Source organism: Patagioenas fasciata, chromosome 15 (genome assembly GCF_037038585.1).
Source record: "Patagioenas fasciata isolate bPatFas1 chromosome 15, bPatFas1.hap1, whole genome shotgun sequence".
Taxonomy (NCBI): domain Eukaryota; kingdom Metazoa; phylum Chordata; class Aves; order Columbiformes; family Columbidae; genus Patagioenas; species Patagioenas fasciata.
Window position 1 is genome coordinate 14,805,341 of NC_092534.1, and position 22,221 is coordinate 14,827,561.

Sequence of the window (22,221 nt, forward strand, 5' to 3'; positions counted from 1 at the left end):
TGAAGTTTGATTGAGGACTTTATATGGAAAAAAGTCCACAGCAGTGGAAATAAATTTTCCTCTTCCCTCCTACCCCCCTCTTTTTACTGTGTTTCTTCTTGTTGACCTAATTATTTTCTCCTGGTTTCCTTCAGGCTTTCCCTGGACTTGTGGGCATATGGTTTCCCAACTGTAATTTTGTGCTGGATGTGAAAATTAAACATGTCACATGAAAACACTGTTTCATAGGCAAGGTGCCGGCTGACATTACGAGACTGGCTAGAGTTCAGTCGCCCTTTCCTCGCAGTAAAGAATACGAGATCTTCAAGAGCAATAAGAGAAAGGTAACCTTTGATCTTAGATGTATTTTGTCTGGTTTCTGTTATGTCTTAGCCTTTAAGTATAAGGTAGGTCTACCTGCCTTTCCACCCTGCAGGAAATGTGTCTCAACCTGGTGAACAGCATCAGCAGCTCTGAGCAGAAAGAATATATTCCCTTTGGGTTAAGGTTCATGTGGATACTGCCTTACAGTCCTTGTACATTTAGAATAGTACAAGTTTTATGTCTCAATACCGTTCTACATTTCAAAAGAAAGTGCGATGCCGACATCATAAAAGCTGGAGCAATTTATAAATGACAGCAGGACCCTATGATTAAATTACAGGCTTACTATTTAGCCATGAAACTATATATCGTTATTGGCCATGTGTGTTAAGAGAATATCAGTAGTTAGCCTCCAGGGGCTATAATTTATAATTTACTTTGCAGTGGAAAAAGTTTATAGTTTGAGAAACTGTGTGTGTGTGAAATCATGTTTGTAGCTTTATGTATGGAGAAGGGGAGGAAGAAGAAAGAAAGACATCAAGGACTTTATTTAGTTTAATGGAAAAATCTGTGGAGTATATGAACATGGGGTAGAATGCTCCTCTTTTTCCCTTTGTGTTTGTACAGTGCACTGTTATTTGGATAATTCTGGAGCCGTCATAGCATTATGCACTTTTTGCAGAGTCCTTCATCTGTAGTAAGGCAGTTTCATGCTTGAAACGGTGCAAAAAGGCTTCCTATAAATGTTTCACTCAGCTTTATTAAAATATACATGTAGCTCAAAAAATATACAGTACGTTAAGGAACACTTAATGACCATCATACAAAAAGTTGTGGGGTAACGTGATTATTACGTTGTAGGTACCCTTGAAGTGAATTGTATTGCACACAATTGTCACGTTTAATAATAAAAAAATCAGATTAGAAATTCAATTAAATTCTTAACACTATTGATGCTATTGCGCATTCATTTAAAACAAAATAATTATTGTTCTACAACTTGATTCCAGTTGATTTGAACTTTCACACGGAACATTGCAAAAACTCTTCTGCATTTTTAAGCAGCCGAGAATTGCCATGGCAGATGGAACTGGTTGGTTGTTGAGGGCTGTATCCTATCTGACATTTGCGAGTATTAACATGGTGATGAGTAAGAAAACAAACAAAAAAGAGCCACACCAAGTGTTTGTGCCAACAGACACGAAGTCGGTTTAAGGTCTGAAGCATCGGGTTTTGTATCCCCGATAATTAGTTTTATTCTATCTGATGCAATTACGGATGTTTATGTGTAAATATCTGATCCTTTATTTGAATTCTACTTGAACTGTGGCCTCTGATTTCTTGTAGCAGTGAGCGCACATCGCAAATGATTCATCGTAGCAACGATTTCCACACATTGTCAGGAAAAGTCACTAATGAGACTAATGAGAGGTTCACAACATTGTACGGGGGAAGTGCTTTCTTAAAACTTAAAGGATTTTGTGCATTTGATGTGCATACTCATCTGAATACAATGCATTTGCAAAGGCAACATATTTAAGTCAAATAAGCCTTTAACTTCTTTATATGAGCAGTACACTGCATCATGGGGAGGAATCAACAAGTAGTTTGTGATAAGCAGCTTCCGCTAAGTTGTAGTGGACTATTCCACAACTGAAATTCTATTAAATCATGAAAATATGCTTATGTGTATGCCTTGCAGAACCCACAGCTGAAAAATAAGGCAGAAGATTTGATGATAACACCGTGAAAGGGCCAGGGTTAGAGTGTCATTTTCAACAGTAAATTATTAATGCAGATCAATTAGGCAGTGTTTGCACTGTTCTTTGCAAATGCGAAGCTTCACGGATGTACCAACACACAGTAATAAGGCATGAATTTTAGTTTTCTGAGATCTATAAATCAATTCCTACATTTCGTATTCTTTCCTTTGAATGATGTGATTTCCCATTATGCACCACAATTTTTAGTCTGTTTTCAAGAATAAATAGCTGGAATTTGCTGTAACCTCCACAAGACAACAATGCTGACAAGAAATACAACTTCAGCAGCTTCTTACTATATGTAATAAACAACCCCAGCCTCCATTTTCTGTGGTGCTGAGCTGCTTTTCTTCCTCAAGAGCCTGCACTGCCTGCATGGGAGCTGGCAGTGAATAGGCAGCTCAAGATAACACTTTATTTGCTGTAGGAATTGCAGCTCAGAGTTCTGTGCTGTAAGACCGTGGCACGCTTTTAATATGATACAGTTTGACACGACATAAAATGCAAGCCAGTGCCAGCAAAGCAGAAAAAACTCCAAAACAGTGGATGAATTTTACATGGGATGCTCTTGTGGATTAGGCTGCAAAAATATCCTATTTGTTCTGTTCTTTTTTTTTCTTCTGCATTGTCTTATTATAGTGGTTGCTGTGGAGGTGGTCAGCACCTGCCACAAAGTCATGTTTGAGCACATCATTTGCTAAGATCTGTGAATTGCAGTCGGTGTCCTGAGGGCTTCAATGCTATGGCCATAAAAACCATTGCTGTAACACCTTCCCACAGAAACTAAGTTGGGAATGTCTCAAGAGTGTGACTCTAGCCCTCAGATTTGTTGACAGAAATGTTAGAAACTAAGCCAGCTTCACTTACTTAGGAAGATGATGTTTTTAGCCCACTGTTGTCCCAGATCACCTGTGCACTTATAAAATGACAGCAGATGGCTCCTTGTGTTTGCACAGCTGCCGGTACCAGTGGTGATAACAATACCGCTTTTCACTTTTATAATACCTTCTCATAAAGGTACATGGCTTGCTCTGTGTTTTTTGTGGTGAATTGGGGAACATCCCTTGGGGACATAATTTACCAAAGGTTCCCAGGTTTTCTCGTTTTGTGTCCCTGTGCTGAGGCACCAGGGCAGCCCTTATTTGGTATTTATGGCTTGCTGTTGCCTGGCCGCTTTTTGTTCATACGCAGCCTTCCGATCACTATTTTGCGATGTGTGTTTGATCATACCCAATTTAAAGATCTCAGGATATACTAGATGCTGCAGAAATGGTTAGAGGGGTCGAAAACAGTGAGCAGGCTTATTATCGAAATCAGTGTTGCAACTGTGTCACCGTTCTACAGGTAATAGGCTTATTTTATGATTTGCTCCTGCAAACCAGGAAAGACATGTTGGTAAATCCTTATGTGTTTTAGGTTTTAATGGTGTATGGGAGAAGAGTTTTGTGGAAAAGGTCCGTATGGAGCTCTTGCATTCTCCACTGTATAGATAATGTATGACTGTTTATTTATACATATACATGCCTATGCGTACATGTATGTGTATTAAGACATATGGCATATGTAATGCATGTGTATTTGTAGATATAGCTAGGTGTACCTGACTCTGTATGCTTAACTTGACCTTTATATAGGTTATGTAGGCATCTGAAATCAGATGACTTTTCAGCCCTATCTTCCCTTCCATTAGAGAAAGGACAGCCCTGTCCAACACTCTATCAGTAAGCAGCGCTCCTTTCAAAATGAGACAGAAATGATAAAACCAGAGCAAAACGCAGCATGTCTGAGACCTATTGCTGAACCATCACCCGCCTTCACCAGGAGGAGGAGGAGAATTCGGCACCAGGTAGAGAGATGAGCGCAAAGAACGGGATGAATGCGCCTTTGGTTTGTTGCAGCCCAGCTGCAGGGTGGATGGAGTAGGGGCTGCCGGGGACACCAGAGCAGCGTGGGGTCCGGTGTTGGTGACACTGGAACTGGTCTGCACTGGTCACCTGCGCTCTGCAGCTGGGAGGGCTTTGGATACTGGAAGGCCTTGTCTGTGCCCCAGTGCCTGCTTTTTGCTTTGGTCCTTATTGCTTGATCTAGTGAAAGACATTCTATAAACTTCGCCTTGATAGTAGGAGGAATATTAAAGTGGAGATGAATAGCTATATTAATATTGGTTAATAGGCACAGATCTGAGGGTCTGTGTCTGTGCTTCAACCGAAAACTTTGGCATGAGCTTGACTTGGGTTTACCCAGTATAACTTTATGAACTTTGCTAGAATTTACTTTGATTTGTAATACTGGAGTTTGATTGGGATGTGATTTCCTTTCTTTTCTGGTTGAACTGTTTTCATATACTTGTAAATCTTGCATGTTTTCCTCTTCTCCCTCTCCTTGGCATGAAAACAAAGGAGTTCTATGTGCTCTGAGATGCCCATATTACTCATCAACCTGCGTGTCATTTCCAATATTTAAAAAATGAGAACTTCAGAAATATAGAGATATATTTCTATGCATGAACTAGTAATACTATTTCTAGTGAAGGATGCTGAATGTTCAGGGAAAACTCTAGTCTAGCTTAAGAGTAAATAAAATCCTATAAGTAGGCTTTTGTGATACTCTGTAAATGAAAACGTGGGGAAATGGGTTTTATCGTCCACTTTTTTTTTTGGTCTTTTTGTTCCTCTTATTTCCTGCTTCTCAGTTGATTACACTTGGTATCCAGTGAGCAGCGTGCTGGAGTTTTGTTTTGCAGGAGTCCAGCTCCGGTTTCGCTCAGTGCTGTAAGCTGAGTGCCCTGGGACTCACTAATTGGACCCTTGCAGAACAGACGTGCTTTTTTCCCCCGCTAAAAAGCAGCCCTGCTAATCTCAATGTACAGAAAGCCTCTTTAAAAAAAGAAGCCAAACCCTGTGCAGTCACAAGAGCATTTTTGTTTTGTTTATGTAATAGGGTTAAGATGAATGCACCATTATTCAAAAAATTGTACGCTATAGCTGTAAACCAGCTGTTGTGATAAATGAAAAAGCTCTGGACAGATCAACTATGCAACAAAAGCCAGAGCCTACCTTTTACTGACATTGCTCAAAGATTGCCTGGCTGTTATTTCACCCTTTTTCCCTGGCTTCGGGCTCATGCATGTACTTGTAATTTATTTTTCAGCATGTCCTACCTTTTAAAAAAGCTTCAGATAATTAATAAGAAACAACCTATGCACAGAAAGTAACAAAATGAAGATGACATGGGTAGTAAGCTAAAAGCAAGCTTATTTTCATTAAAAGTACCATCGTTTTGTGTGACTACAGCATCCATCAAGAAGAGGAAAGTATGACACAGACAAAAATAGAACAAAGAGTAGGTTAAGGCAAAAGAACTCTGGTTGACAGAATTCCAATTGCCAATATATAAAAGCAAAAGGCATATACATTCTTTTGAGACCATATGGTATGGGTTCTATTAAATAAGGGTTTTACAGAGCTTTTAAATATTCCCAGAGTTCTGGAAAAGATCCTGGAAATAGATCTGTAATACTTTTGATTTAAAGATCTCAAAGCACTATACAGAGTGATGAATTGGGACTCAGAGTACTATTAATATTTACTCTTTCGGCTGAGAATTGTGTGATGCTTTAGTGATCGAGAACATCCTACATCTATTTTTAGACATGCAAGGGCATGGTTTTCAGAATTGCTGAATACTTGGTATTTTTCAGGCAGGAGTGATTTAGGAGGAAAAATACTTAATTTTAAAACTCTTGGACAATGCTTTATGAAGTCACATATTACAGAACTATCAGCACTAAATTGGCAGTTAAAGTTGCGCAGAGATTTCTATACAAAGCATTATATGATTTGCACCTCAATGCATGAGCTTACCCTCCAGAATGGTTTTGTTCATGGGAAAATTGAAAACTTAGTTACTAACTTTTGCAGAATAAGCATTTTTAAACATTCGCTATTTAAAATATGGTCCTGATTTATCCCTTTCTTTTTGCTGGGTTTAAAGGCAGCAGACCCCACTGTGGTTCTCCAGGTCTCTGTTTGCAGAATCCATCACTGATGTGTATTATGTATCGAAGCAATGGTAAAAGATTGAGCCGAAATCTCAGCTAATGTCCCACTACCTCGCTTCTTCGTGGAGCAAATTACCTTTGCTCTTTTTAGGTTTAATTGGCTTCCAGTTTGTTTCTGGAGACAATTTAAACTATGCAATGTTTATGGTGATGTTAATCCAACGTAACCTAGAGACCACCTTTCTTTAAGTCATATCTACTCATTTGAAGTAACCTAAGGAGCAAAAATATGTTTATCAGAAATCAGATATGAGAGCATTTTCTGCCGAGGAGCAATTAATTTATTTCTTTTGTCCATCAGAGCCTAAGAATGTTAAGCTCCATAGCATCCAGTAAACCCTGCTTATTCCCAGGGGCTGGTTAGAAGACAGCACAGTGGATTCAGTGGATTTCCGATTCAGTGATGGGAGATGTTTTCATTTTGTAGATAACATACCTGCTTTCTAACTACTGTAGATTACCTAGAAGTTAATAGGTAAACCTACTAAGAAATAAGTAAAGGCTTGCTTGCCAAATTAAGAACTGAAGCCAATGAAATTGTTACAAAATTCATAGCATCTTTCTAATTTCATCAAAATAATTGAAAGCAAGTTTTCAATTGCGAAATGAAGACTGTGGGGCTGTAACAAAGGCAAGCGGTTCAGCAAAGCTGGAGAGAGAAGCACGTACCACATTATGAACATAGAAAGCAGTTGAAATAACATAGGAAGCAGTTAAAATCAAACATGATGAGTTTGTTCATTTATTTTTTTTACTTTCATGACTTTACAACTGTGTTCTCTGGCATTAAGGCAGTTTGGCAGAAATGACAGTGCTGGAGGGGAAATGGGAAGCAGGAATCTATAGGATTCTAGATGACAGTCCTGGGCAGTGAAAAGCGCACAAGTGCTAATTACATAGGGAACGGGCACAACTGCTGATCAGGATTTATTAGAGCCTGGTTTGCGGACAAATGAGTATCGATGTGCCTGAACTGCGTACGGACGGGGTGCTCTCAGGGTCATGCAGATATGTGCTTTGCATCACCCACACTTGCGCTTCCACAAGTGTGTGGACTCTGCTATAAGCCCGGGGTTCGGCTCTTTTCGGCCTTACATTTTCCATCTAGAACTGCCACTTCTGGTGTTGTGATTGTGTATGGTGCTCCCAGACTAACCCAGAGGCTTTCTTGAAAGGTGGCTAAAGAAGCCAGGCTCCCAAAGGAACATCAGAGGAATGATGAGATCAAGGCAGATAAGCTTGCTAGTAAATACTTGATTTCTTGTGTTACAAAGTGATCCTATTGTAGGGAAGGAGTGCTACTTTGCTTTATTGGGCCTGTGTGGTGCAATCAATATATTAATGATCGTAGCCTCCACAGGACAGGCTCATGGATGCTGAATCCAAATTAGGCTTGTTGAAGATAATGCACAGGGGATTACAACTTGGTCCTGTTCTGAAAGTTATTCCATTCAAAGAGACATTTGCAGGCCTATCAGTGGGACTGGGCTCAGGACAGAGAGCAGTTGTTTGTCCTGACTCCTATGGAAAATGCTAGAACTCCTACCTTTGCCTGGGCAGCTGAACAAAACTCTGCTTACCTAAGCCTGTAGTTTCATCCGTGACTGAGGGAGGAACAGTTTTGGTTCTAATCTGGTTTATACAAATTTTTGTGCCGTTTGCATCATGGTAGTACGTAAACCCATTCTAGAAATCAAATAGGTCATTATAACCTTCAGCAGTAATTCATTCTGCCTTTCCACCCATGCCTTAAAATATCAAGGTATTACAGTTATTTTTGATGACCATACTTTGGTTCATACTTTATTTCTTTAAAAAAACCCCCCACATTATGTTCTGTGGAGCAATAGAAGATTTGTACCTTGCTCTTGAAATGAAATTGAGGAAGGTTAATGATGATTCTATGGTGGTGCCTGAGATTAACTCCTGGGAAAACAAAACCCTCCCTTCTGCACAGAAAAGCGCTTGATTTGGTGCAGATACACCTGCTATTCTGGATATCTGAAGTTATGGCTGTGCCTCATCCTTTGGAGTAAGGAGATGATTTAGGTCAACACCTCTGTCCAGCAAGTATCTGGGAAAGAAACATCAAGTCTAGATTTCTGTACTACGTTCTGTTTGCCTGGTTAAACTGGTCAGGGCAATCAAACCTGATTTGCACTGTGAATGCTTATGAAACGCTTGTAGCCATTCAGCATTTCATGACTTGACGGTAGTTTCTGCTGCAGTATGAATTACCCAAGCACATGTCAGCATTGATAGCAACGGAAGTTCGTAAGCTTTAAAATGTGCAAATCCTCATTTTCTCAACTCTGTAACAGAGAGACTTCTAAGACATAATTTGCTCTGTACTAACTGAAACATTACACGTTTGTTTGCAAAATGTGTAAAGTGGAAGTTGCTGCCAGGCTTAAACTTTATATTACAAATCTCTGCCTGCAGCAAATTTTTACAGTTAAATTAAGCAAGGCTTATAATTTAAACACGGATAGTTTTGTGTTTTTTTATTGCAGCCACACAAATGTGGGAATCTCTGGTAGAGGTTGGCGGTGGTGGGTTTATTGTGTTGAGATACTGCTGAACTTGCAAGACTTGCTTCTGTGCAGCTTAGTTTTTAACAGCTTGATCGCCGAGATCACCAGTTACACTGGTCATTCTAAACTGGAGCTTGTGTATCTTGGCTGTGCCCATGTAAGATCATCTCACTAGCAATAGTTTTCTACTTGAAAATAAGAGTTGAAACTAATCTCAGTGTTTTCAAACATTTACATTTCCAGGCAAAATTAGTCAGTCAATACACTTCGAATCACCATCACTTGTTTTCACTGTGAAGTTTGAAAAGAGTGAGGACGTTAAAAGATTGATGTACTTACACTTAAGATTTGGACTTCCTATACATTGCAATTCTTTCAGATTATTACAGTTAAGTACTGAAAATCTCAAAAGTCTAATTGTGAGGGATGTAAGTGGGGTTTTGTTCTTTTGTTTTAACTTGACCGGGGGCTGAATTCTCCATATCTGCTTTCAGTGCAGCTCAAAGTTCAGAACTGTGTATTTCCTTTTTTATTCCCAGAGAAAGCAAAGCAAAATACGTCAGCTCTAAGACACCGGTTGTGAATGGATGATGCTTTTTAATAAGTGAATAGTTCAGATTGTCTGCTTCTCTTTCTGTCCTCCAAACCTGCTTTTGTTAACCAAAATGTGAGTGGTTTACAACAATATAGATCATCTTTGGTTAGTTACATTTACATGAAGGAAGTCAAATTGTATGAAGAGCATATTGTGCAGAAATGAGCAGCATAAAGATGTCCAGTAAAAGGGGCTTTGGTTTGTACAGCTCACATCTGTTTAACTAAGCATTGAAAAACAGAAGTCTGAATTTTTGGTTGAACACATGGAGCTGACCTCAAGTGTTTCTTTCTATCCACATCCCTCCCTCCGTTGTTCCCCGCAGCCCATCTCTCCAGGCTCCTCAACCACCCATATTATCACCCTTTTATTGCTCGTCATTGCTGCAGCGATGTTAGCTGTGCACAGTGATTTACAACAGGTTGACTACCAGAGATAAAAATAAATCCTTGCTTTGGGAGATTTGCAGATTAAAGACTTGAGCAGTGCCCATATTCTGACTATATAAGAACCAGAATAGAGAATAAGCACTATATACTTCCCAAAAGTGTTAGAGTTGCACTCTACGCTACATCTCCATGATGGGATTGGTTCTTTAGTTTCTTGACTGCATCCCTTATCAGTTTCTTACCCTCTGCACGCCCGTTGGTTCTGTGCCCTCCCTTTGCATGTAGCTTTATTATCCTATGCACACAGCCTTCCGTAGGACTTGGCCAGCCATGTCTTCTTACTGGGGCTCCTGGCTGAGAAGAATAATGATAATGAGATGAGAATATAGATATCGCATTGCTCTGAGTGACTGCATGATGATCCCTTTTGCCAAGAGCTGATTGTGAATGCGTCTCTTGGTCTTTCCAGAGCGGGCTCTGTGATGGCTGACAGGGGGAGATCGCTGCCAACCGCAAATTTGGTGAACTAAAACAATGATTACGTTACAATGGACTGGAATTCTAATTGCAGCTAAATGCATGTTTTCTGTGCCCTCCTTTTGCTCCGGCCTCGTCTCTAATTCTTAAAGCCGGAGTTAGCACGTAGTGTTGGTCCTTCTGAATTGTGGTGAGGGAGTAAAGCTGCCTATTGATGTACTTAACTTCTTAGAACGAGTGATGCTTTATAGTGAGTGAACAATGCAGACTCCCTTTCATTTCCTTATATACCAGTTTTTGATATGCTGTATGTGTATTAGAGCACAGTATATCATATGAAACGGAATATTATAACCTTGTTCACATTTGGGAGGGGAGAGCCAAGCGGTGGGATTAGAATGGCAGCATCCCGGAGGCCCGCTCAAACTGCTGTTAGATTGTGCTCGGTTCTAATGATCTGTAGTGTCTGGGTAGTGATTTTCATAATAGGCTAATCTTGCTGGAGAAAAAAGCAGAAGAATAAATTCCAAATTGTAATAAGAAGTTATTCAAACAGAGCAATTAGCTTTTTCTTCTCAAACGTATAATACAGAACAATAGAATTTTATCTTTACCAAACTCTAAGTGCAGAGGTCTAGGAGGGTAAAGCAGCCAACTGCCAAGAGAAACACTAAGTCGTATGGAAATGTTGGTAGTGAACCAGTTTGCAATTCACCCTTCAGAAAATAGCATTTGTGTTTTTGCCTTGTTGCTTTCAAGTGTTAGCGGCCAAAAGACAGTTGATTTGTTTTTCCCCCATAAAAGTGCCTTCTTTCTTTGAGGAAGCGCCCTCCACCACATGCACCCAAGAACTGGTGTAATTCACTCGACTTTTGTCTCCCCACTTCCCTTCCAGCGTGAGTGGACCACGTTCTCTGTTGCCGAGTATAGTAGGAAAAGTGATGTTGAATGTTGTGTCTTCCTGTGGTTCTAATGTAACATGAGAGCAAGAGGCACTAAAAGCATCCGCCTTTGTTCGTTATTTTTTTTTTCCCGGAGCTTGCTAATTAAATCATTAAAATTTTATCTTCACTTAACCATGGATAAAGCCTTTTGAAACATTTAATTAGTATGCTGCAAGAGATACGTGTGAAACCAAAAGCATTTATATAGTGTGAATGACTAAGATAGAGAAAAAGAACATATGAGAATGCATTTCCTTGCAACAAAGCTGCCCGTATTTCCAAACAGGCTATAGATAAAAATATACTATTGTCAGTAGGTGCAGTTCCAGTTGAGACACTGGCACTCACATGTGAATACCAATAGCTAACCCACAGATTTAAATGCAAATATACTATAAATATGTTTTGCGTTGCCACGTGTCGTGATTTTCCTTCAGTAGGGAAGTTCCAGCCCCTATGGAACTTGTGCACCTGGGTCAGGTATTGCGAAGGTGGTGTTTGTCATATCCTAAACCAGTGCAATGAGTTGGAAGTCAGGGCAGGCTCAGAAGGAGGAGGAGACTGCAGAAGGGAATTTTAACTTCATGATACGGGATAAGATTGCAGAGAGATGGGATTACTGCCCAAGGCTCATTTTAGGAGTGCCATAGTGAAATGAAGGAAATGTAATTGTGGTCATAATATTTTGATGCTCCATACAATAATATGTTCTGCAATTCTTTCATCTGTTTTATAGGAGGAAAGAACCTGGCAGTACAATTAGTCAGAAGAGAAGAATTCCAGTCTTTCAAAAACATTGGCAGGAAATTGAAAACAATGATAGTGATTATTTGTGGTACTGATATGGAATTCTGGGGTAATGTCTGACACAGGAATCAGTCTGTGCTTGGAATTAGAGTGCGGCTCAAATCCAAGTCTCATAGATCATAGCGCAGCAGAATGTTGCATGTGGGAACTACTGTGCTACACAGGAGAAAGGTGGGAAATAGTCCCTAAACAAGCATATATTATATTGCAGGAAGCTTTGGGACACACTGTATGGCAATTTCCAATTCTATTCTGAGTGCTGGGAGTCTGACTTCTTTGGGACAGTTTGGCTCAATTAAGGAGGAAAGATCAAGAAAAGCTCGTTAGTCTGTAGCTGCTTTTCCATCTCCTCTCAAAGGGGAGTATTTTTGTTTTCTTTTTTAACTGTACCTCTGTTCTTTCCATAAATACATCTCTTGCTGGCTGTGTTGCTGACAGACTGGCCTCCTCCAGGCGTTCCTCAGATGTCAAAAAAGTTGCATAAATTGTGCAGGAAACAACGTTAAATTAGAACGAAGGAGGAAAAACACTTGTTTTTGCTCTTCTTTTCCCTATCTAACCTAAACGCTGCCTTCACTAAAATCTTATAAGGTCTGCAAATACCAAAACATCTCGCAAAACAGCGTTGCTGTTATTGTGTGAGGTTACAGAAGTGCTGTAATAGGGATGTGCGCCTGTCAGCTCTAACAGTGCATAATGATACAGTACTCTATTTAGAAATGACAATGGCAGCTATTAACCTATTCTGTTTGTTATAGGATAATAGTGGAGAGTAATCCCTTGATTTTGGTTAAGCGCCACAAGGGTTTAATGCTGCCCTAGAAGGTAGAATCATTGGATTAATTTAACAGAAATTGCAAAATACTTTTTTGCCTACATCTTTATTTTTTAAAAATCTCTGCTCAGAATTATAGTTCTGTGGTGTGGACCAAGGCTTAAATTCACTGGTGGATAAAGAGGGATCTCGCTTAGTTTTATTTGATCTGTACTTTTCACTTCTCACTTCAGACATTCTTTTTGCTTTTTCTTTTTCCCTTTGGTGAAACTTGATTTGCCTTTAGTCCTTAATTCTCTGCATCTCGGTTCATCAGTGCAGCTGTAACTCTGACTTAGCAAGACTAAAAGACTTGGCTAAAGCAAAAAGAAGCTTTTGTTTTAATTCCATATTGGTGATTGAAGTCAACCAAACTCATTGTTCTTCCCATTGATCTGAAGGTAAATCATATATTTGCTAATGTGAACCAGGTAATATTGAATTTCCACTTCCATTCAATCTTTCTTTTCTGAAGCTATACACACTAGTAGGAACCTCAGCTAATTTGCCTTGGATTTTAGAAACCTTATGTGACAGGAAAAACACTTTAAATTTAAGACAGCTTTTCCTTCTGTGACCCAGTACGGGCTGATGGTTTTGAGACCACGCCGTTGTTAGGCATGGATCACTGTTGCGTCAGCTCTGCTGGTGTCCTCACAGAATCCCAGAGCGTGAGGGGTTGAAGGGCCCTGGAAAGCTCATCCAGTGCAATCCCCCCATGGAGCAGGAACACCCAGCTGAGGTTCCACAGGAAGGGGTCCAGGCGGGTTTGAATGTCTGCAGAGAAGGAGACTCCACAACCTCCCTGGGCAGCCTGGGCCAGGCTCTGCCATCCTCACCGGGAAGAAGTTTCCTCTCAAATTGAAGTGGAACCTTTTGTGTTCCATTTTGAACCCATTGCCCCTTGTCCTACCAGTGGTTGTTACTGAGAAGAGCCTGGCTCCATCCTCCTGACACTGCCCCTTTCCATATTGATCCCCATGAATGAGTCCCCCCTCAGTCTCCTCTTCTCCAGTTCCAGAGCCCCAGCTCCCTCAGCCTTTCCTCATATGGGAGATGCCCCACTCCCTTCAGCATCTCTTTTGCTGTGGCACAGACCAGCTCTGTTCAGAGGGGTGACTCTAATAGATGGAGCCTGGGAACAGCAGAAACACCCCTGGCATGTCTGGGTGGCTGTGGATCACAGCTGGTTCATTATGCAGACAGGCTTGAGAACAAAGGATGCTCAGCACAGGATTGTCTGCTGTTCACTGTTTGGGCATGTGTATAGAATTAGCCAACGATCCCAGTCAGTGGACAACTGTAGCACTCAGAACGGAGCAGGTCACCAGTGATCTCTATTCCTGTCAGTCTGGAAAGTTGGGATCCCATCTCCAGAAGTCCCAGAAAAATTCTTCGGTATCCAAAAATCTTCTTTATAATGGTTTCATTTTGTTTCTGCCACAAACTTACTCTCATCTGCTCTTCACAAACAGAATTTGTTACTGTGAGATAAGTTCAATGACAGTGCATCAGGCTGCTTGAAAATCCAAACTCAGAAATACCTAGATGGTGTTTTCATCAGGTTCTTCTGTATTCCTCCTCTCAAAAAACCCCTTTGTTCCAAATAAAGGCGATTGGAATGATTTGGGGTGGGGGGAAGCCGAACAAGAAAATCCATTTGCAGTCCCTCTGAGATTTACGGTGCTTGTGCATTCTGTCGTTGGTGTATTTATTCATATTGGAGTCAGAGGCTCACAATAGAGCATCTAAATATCAGCACAACACAGCTGCAGACTCCAGCAGTATATGTGATCATTTATAAATTGCTGATCAAATTCTACCCGGAGTTACATTTGTGCAGTACTATTGACTTAAATAGGCTTGTCTGAAAGTACGAAGCACAGAACGTGCCCCCACAAATCTTTCATAATGTTGGGACAGTCATCCTTCGATGACATCAGTTTCCCAGCATATACTGTAGAAGAAGTCATTGTTATTAAAACAGCAATACAAAACACTATTATATGTTCTTTTTTTCAGTGCATAGATAAAAATACTCTGCTTGTTTGTGGGGGTTGTTTTATGACATAGTTTGTCATTGTGGTTTATATGTAGTTAGTTATTATGGGTTGGACTAGGTGATCTCTAGAGGTCCCTTCCAACCCTAACCATTCTGTGATTTTGGGGAATCATAAGTATCAAGAGAACTGGTTGCCCTTTCCCTTATTTTCCTGAACTGGAGTAAACTCTCAGGGTGCATCAGGCTTTTATTTCTGAAAGACGAGTTTCCTGCTTGCCCAGCTGACATCCCCTCTGCTTGAGACCTCTTCTCTTCCCTTGTGTGCTCATCCAGGAACAGCTTAACACACAGAGGATTCACACCTGGGCTCTGTTGAATGTAACATTGAGAGTCATCCCCTGATTTTCACCAGCCTGGACAAATGGAGCCGTCAGCCCAGTAGAGAGCTGGAACAGAGCCGGTCAGGCTGGCTGCAGCGTCATTGCAGCTCCTGGGTCTCGGGAGCATCCTGGATCCCAGGCTGGTCCTAGAACATGCCACCAAGTATTTCTTCTGCTCTACAGGCACCACCTGCTATTGATGGGCAAGGTACAGCCCTTCCTGAGCGGCCACCAGGATTCTGCAACCGAGGACTCTGAGGGATGGATGAACTAATTGTACGACTAGCACCTTTTCATGACGAAAACTGTTGCTTTCTTGGGAGCGTTTCAAATGTGAGTATGTTTGATTTTATTCAGGAATCTTGGCAGGCTTTTCCCTGAGTTGACGACAGCATGTTCTTACAAGTCAGTGGGAATAGGGCTTTGGTTATTGTTCTTAACCTGCTCTTTGCTCTGTCAGCAGCAACTATTAGTAGTGTAGTTGTAGCCGTGGTATGTGCATCCAGGCAGCTTTATGACTGCAATCTCATAGTGAGAATGTAGATGCTAGATGCTCAAGATTTCCCCCACCAGCAGGAAGAGTCTTGGAAGGATCAGCAGGCTCAACAAGAACTTCAGCTGAGGCCGGATTCACTCTGAAGCGCTGAGATCCTTTCTTTTGGAAATGGTTTTTGAGCTTACAGATCACGTTGGGATGAGCAATATTGACATGAGTAATGTGAAAGTTTACAGCAACATTCTATAATTGCAAACTCTGTTCCACTGAATGAAAACTGGATTATTCAGATAACACAATTCTTTGACTTTAAGATCTTTGGACCATGATAGGGATGGAGGAAAATCTACTAACTACTTGCTGCTGACAGGAAGATACCTGGCCCATTCCCCTACTTTGGCAGATATGTCAAATTTGAATTATTCACCTGTTTTAGTGACTTATTTTGTTATGAACTCAAAGCCATCACTGTGCAATTACCATTTCTTCTCTGCGTGCTTAAAATACAAAAGCTCGGTGTTTGCACTCTGCTTTGCATCAGCCAACTTTCCGAGCCTGATAAGGAAATCAAATTTCAGCCTCCCAAGCAGTTTTATCAGTTTGCAGATTTTGCAATCCCCTCCTCTCATCCCAGTGTGGCAGGTTGTCTTGCTAACAATGACTACCTAGTTCAACCAAAAAAGAAACCCTTCTGCAGAGCCCATACATATCTATAGATCTTCTGTTTATTTAATTTTCTCATTTCTTGTTCAGAATGAGGATTTTGCTGGTGAATTATTTATATGACAACAAGAAATGAGAGGGGGAGTGGTGTGAAAAATTCCATAAAAACCTCTTGCAGTTTTCAGTAACATTCAGTAAAATCTCATTTATATTTTGTCACTAGGGAAAGTTGCCACTGATTTAATTTAAATATTAATACAGAATTGCAGTCCTAAGATATACGTACACTTTATGAGAGCCATACATTAAGGAAGTTTAACTCCAAGTAAAGGATGGGGAAGGTTGTGTCTGCAAGCATCACCTGATTCCTTCTTTGCTAATTACCAGTATCTGCAGAAGAAACAACTTCCCACTTAGTCCTGTGCTCAGTTTTAAGGAAGTTTCTTTTCCTTGGGTTTCCTGATGCAGAAACTGGAGCATGGATTCCAGAGATTCTTCTTAAGTTATTTGTTTGCAAGACACAGCATGGAGCAGCTCGAGCTGGGTGCCCCTGAAGAGGGACCCTCAGCCAGAAGAACCCTGGACAATATACCCCCACAATCCGAACCTCCCGCCCCCTTCACGTCTCCCCGGGCTAACAGCAAATTTGGGTCTCGCTGTTCTCCTGTGCATCTCTTCCTTTTTGTCAGGTGGGCTGTCAAAGTCCTGACCTTCAGTTGCTGTTCAGCACCTGCACGTGACAAAAGTAATTCTTGACAATAACTGAAACCTTCTTCTGCTTCATCTTTTAGATGTTGTTCTGTTCCTTTACTTATTTCCAGGTATGCAACTCCCCTTTATCTTCCGAGGTCGTCTTTGCTTAATGAGGCAGAAAGTTCAAAAGTTTCCAAGTTGCAGTCTAAGCAGACTTATGCTAAGTGAATTCTTTATAAGCCATTTCTAAACAAGTTCTATAAGAAGCAGTATACCAAAGAATTCAATATGCTAGGGCAGTCTGTTCCCTAAGAGTTAATGTCAGTTGTAATGAGATGGAATAAACGTGTCTTCCATTTGTTAGCGAAGTATACAAATTGCACAACACAGCAAATGAAGAATGGGATGTGATGGGAAGGAGGAATGTCTTGTTCTTCTTTTCACAATAAGATTTATAACTCTGTGAACTGCAGTCTTAATGTAGCCAGCCATAGAACAGCCTTGGTTGTGACAAGAGCTATATATGAACTGTACCTTTCTTAAACTTCACATGCCTTGGCCTTGACTTCCTTAATGCTTCTTGGACATTTTCTCTCTTTATTTTCCTTTTGTTGTTTCACTAGCAATCCCGAGACGACAAATTGTGGGATAATGTCCTCTCCGTTTGGCAGCTTGGCAGAGAAATGAGATCTGAAATGGAAGAACCTTGCAGCAGGGAGGGCAGGGCTGGATCGCTCTGTGTGGAATCGTCCGAGTATGAATGTGGAGAAGTGGGGAAAAGAGAGGTAAAAACCCAAGTGCCAACTACTTAGCTCGGGAAGGGTGTTACTAGATCTAGAATGGTTTTTATTCCCCCTCACCAAGAGTTCCAAAGTATGCAGAAGGGCACTAGACTTGAAATTCATGTATATGCATTGAAATATATGGAATGTGTAATACATATGTTGGAATGTATGGGATTTGAGTGTTTGTACTCAACGCACTAAACTGTGAAGGATGTTCCATTCTATCCCAGCTCATGGTGGTCTCTTGAGAGCTCGTGCGTTTGTAAGCTTTTCCTTATGGCTGTACTTGTGTCGATGATACAGTCAAGACAATTCATCAGTAATTGTTCCTCCTAAAGCACCATAGTTGTGCAACAGAGATATCCTGTAACGTTACAGCTCCATAAAACATACATAATTGTTCTGTTACTACTGTTAATGTGAGGTAAAGAGAAAACAGTCTTGTAGTATGGAGGAATTTATCAGAATCAAAAGGTGGTTATGGTTCATCCTGCCTAAAGTAAATAGAAGGGTGATGTACATCTTGGAAAAAAAGGCACAGAATTCAGGCGTGTTTGGAAAGAAAAGGAGAATTACTACAAGTTATTGAAAAGTAATATAAACACTCTTGCCACGCAGTTTTGTCTCTGACAACATGAAGATTTAGATTTTACATTATTAGTTAATAATAATGACAAGGAAGCACCGAATATATGTGAAAATAATTTGAATATCAAGGACTATTTTCCATCCCTTGTTCATCTGCTGGCATGCTGTGTTTATAATAAATCATTAATCCCATTCAAATGTAAGTATTTTCTGAATCGTCTTTGAAAGTGGTGGAAAGCAGGGGCTGACAGTAATCTATTCTACACTGCAATGTAAACATAAATCCTAAACCTCCTTCCCAGTCTCACTTTCTGAGGCTGTAACTAAATAAGTCACTCATTTCCTTAACCCATAACTTCTGCGCCACATTTGCAATGCTTAGTTTTGTAGATTATGAAGTAGATACGCTTCCCAATATTAAATGCTATATAAAATAAATCACATCTATATTTATCTTTTTTTATTCTTTTACAGTATATTTAGGTGGATAGTATTTTTAAGAACTTTGCTTGACAACTAAGTTCATTAGTGTATGCCACTGTGATATATACTTTATAATGTAGTTATATTCTCTTTGAGTTCATGTCTATCACCATTGCAAATGTTATTGCACAACTGCTCTAAGCATATGGTTTTGTTTTTTCTTTCCCTGATGCTTCTTAGGTCCGCACCTACTTGGACTATAGAACTGCATTGGTAAGCCGACGATATCAACTAAATTGAGCTTGCCCTGTGTGAGTACTTAAACAGATAAAAGAAATATCATGTTCATTTAGCAGGATGGATCTATTGCTGCTACTCATGACGACTTTATTTGAAGTGGCAGCCATTCAGCAGTGAGATTTGAAGTAAATAATAGAGACAACCAGGATATTGAAGTTTTGGGGCAACTTGTAGCCTGTGAGGTGAAAGTGACTCAGAATTCCTTAAACTCATAGTCTCATTCAAATGCTTGCTTATCTAAAAACTCTGAAGTACCTTCAAGCAATTACTTCACCAGACCTTAAATCACTCATGAAATGTAGTGGATAGGCACTTCAGAAAAATAACATAAGTCCACCTGTACCTCAACAAGTGAAGCTGTGCCTTCTGTAGCTTTTATTTGCAAAACTGGTGGTATAAATGCATTCTTGACTCCAGGGCCATTAGGTGGCACACTTGGGCAATGGGTTTGCAGGGCATGACCTGAAATTGTGTGTGGAACCCAAAGTACAGCTGATTAATCACACATCTCTTGATTTATAAGGAGGATGCAATAAAATGCAATAGAATGATATTTAGGCATGAGGCGTTGTAAATATTCTGTCAGCTGGAAAGCAGTGAGCTTTCTGCATCTTTCTGGCATTAGCAAAGTGATGTCCCCAGGAAGGTTACACTGCTTGCGTGGATTTCATGGCTGCGTGAGTTGAATTCTCGAGTGCACAACTTGCAGTGAAACCAGTGCGAGTTAGATGGATGTGTATTTGTGAGGATCTCCAAGGCCTTAGAAAAGGGCTGTTATTTTTGTTATTAAAAAAAAAAATAGGCCAACAAGAACTTAGCTAAATTAGTTAGAAATTTTATTTTTCCTATGACTGTGCCACAGGACTTCCATAAACTGTAGAAAAATGCACCTTTTGAGTTACATTTGGTTGTTATACAAGGTTTAGTATTTCTAAAGTTCATGGAATTTGAGTAGGACAATTTCTGAGGTGAAGAAACTGAGAAATTAATAGGGAATAATATTTTACTTGTATCCATGAAACACTCTGGGCAATCTAATCCCAACTGCTAATGATCTCCAGATAACCAATTCATGTTAAATTTCTGCTTCCTGTTCTCACAAGATTCTTTCAGTTGACTTGACAGTTTCTTTATTCCAATGTGATAGAGCTGTCATGTGAAGACCTAATTATGGGTAAGTTAATTATTATTATTACTTATTCCCCTAAGGCAAAGAATGTGCATATGGACAGTTCTTGTAACCCAGCCTTAGGTAGGTAAAGTACTGGAGAGCTGGTGTGAGCACTAGGACAGACCCCTGGGATTTCACCAGTGTGTGAGTTTTCTTATTCTCTAAGTAACACAGCATCAACATGAAAGTCAAGTCCTGGGTTGACATCTTCGTGGTATCTTGCGTCTTTTGGGTTTATTATACTTTTAGTTGGAATTCGTTCCCATTTTTCATTAATAACAGAATGAGCTGCAGAAATGCCGTCTGAAGGATGTGTTGCTGACTGTTAGGGATGCTCGGGGTGATTCCTAATGCAACCAAAGGAAGTGTGTGTATTCCTGGAATTTTCAATGGAAAGAGAACTAAGTCCAAAAGCTTTGTTTGTTTGAAAATCTAGGGGAAGAGGCCACCCCTGATGAGGAAGGGCAGTGTGGGTGCACGTTCTTCCTCTTACGTTTTTTTCCTTTCCCTTCCCTTTAGCTTTCCTCTGGCTTAGTTTTAAGCAGGTATTTTGTATTATATGGCCATAGAGTATCTAGAGCAATGCGCATCCCGATGTGACTTGTCATGCTACTGTATTAAAATAAAAAATAAATATCAGTCTTAGCATATGTGCATGACTATGACTCTGAGTTTCCATTTTGTCTGGAGAGAGAAGCTTTTGGCCAGAGCTCGTCATTTAAGGTTTTACATCATCTGAAATTCCTCTGGGATATGATGGTACACACACTCTCATCTATCTGCATTCTGATGTGAGAATTAGGTGCTCTGCTTATATGGACTTTGGAATATTTATTTATATTTAAAATTTCATGGGGTTGGGTAGATGCTTGTGCATGACAAAAATGAGTGATGTTGCCGTTGTTTGATGAAGGTGTAATACAAGATTAGTTAGCATGGAAGTTGTATTATGATTTCAAATTCTTCTGAAAATAAGAATCAGTTTCCAGGGAATATCTTGACGGGGAGTGTCAACAAACACTAAGTATACAAAGAACTTGATATTGCTTTTCATTGGTAAGGGAAGATTTTTAATTTATGATCAGGTTACAGCTACTAATTTAAAGGTCTTAAAACCTTTAGAAGGAATTCTTTGAAATATTGAAATACTTGAAGAAATAATCCTAGAAAGTTGTGGTTTTACTAATTGATCAGTTATAGTCTCTCTGATGCTTCTGCCCTCATTAGAAATAAGTAGGGTTATTGTAGCTGAGGGGGTACAGGCTGAACTAAAGCAGGGATCAATAAGGACAAGAACAGTGTCCAAATGATAGAAGTTTCCATCTAGCTGCTCCTGTCTTCAATTTCCTTATTGCAAGTAGCCGCTCTAGAAGAGGTAACGGTCCAGCAGTGAAGTAGACTATAAACCTGAGGAAGATGAATGATTCTTGTAATTTCTGTCATAAATCTGCCATGCACAGAAACAGGGTGGAATTCAGGCTCTGTTTTAATGATGACCGAAGAGGGAATTTGCCGGAGTGCCACAGGTTTGGAATTTGGTGTATTGACAAAGGGCCTATGGCTTGAGTAAGAGGCAAGCTACAAATATCGGCCCCAAAATATATGGGGAACTATAAGAGTTAAGAAGCAGCACTTTAGGACTGAAATAGGAGCAAGTGCTCCGGAGCCAGAAAGAAACACAGGGCTAAGCATCTGGTTTACTGGAAAGATGAGTGATCCTGCTTGAGATACGTTGCAGAGCTGATGAAGCTGGGACTTAGGTGAGTTTCAGGTCATGGCTAAAGAGTTTTAGCAGAGCTCTTGAGGACTAAAATTTTCTAAAAATACAACATAAGCCGTTGTGTGAAAGACAGTTCAAGCTTTTTATTCTAAAAGTGAGAAATGTTACCTCGTAGTCTATTTAGATGAGGAGAAAAGAAAGAGCATTAACTAATTGATATGCAAATAGTGATCGATCCTGACCCAGTTCTTAGCTGTCACTGTCATCCTCTCAGACAACTGAGCCATTATTCTAGTTCACATCGCTAATATTTA

The 22,221-nt window shown here is 40.1% G+C and overlaps 1 protein-coding gene across 6 annotated transcripts in view; it reads left to right on the forward strand.

The window, feature by feature from the left end:
* Window positions 1–22,221, forward strand: part of LOC139829129 (uncharacterized) — a 57,335-nt gene that overhangs the window by 20,110 nt on the left and 15,004 nt on the right. For 4 of the 6 annotated variants that reach the window (XM_071814956.1, XM_071814957.1, XM_071814961.1 and 1 more), the window contains exons 3-5: window positions 15,252–15,401; window positions 17,544–17,705; window positions 18,957–18,989. In XM_071814956.1, coding sequence (XP_071671057.1) covers window positions 15,330–15,401; window positions 17,544–17,705; window positions 18,957–18,989 — 267 coding nt within the window. In that variant the 5' untranslated portion in view covers window positions 15,252–15,329. Of the gene's footprint in view, window positions 1–15,251; window positions 15,402–16,695; window positions 16,973–17,543; window positions 17,706–18,956; window positions 18,990–22,221 lie in introns of those variants that run through there. The other 2 variants (XM_071814959.1, XM_071814958.1) reach the window with 2 other exon arrangements.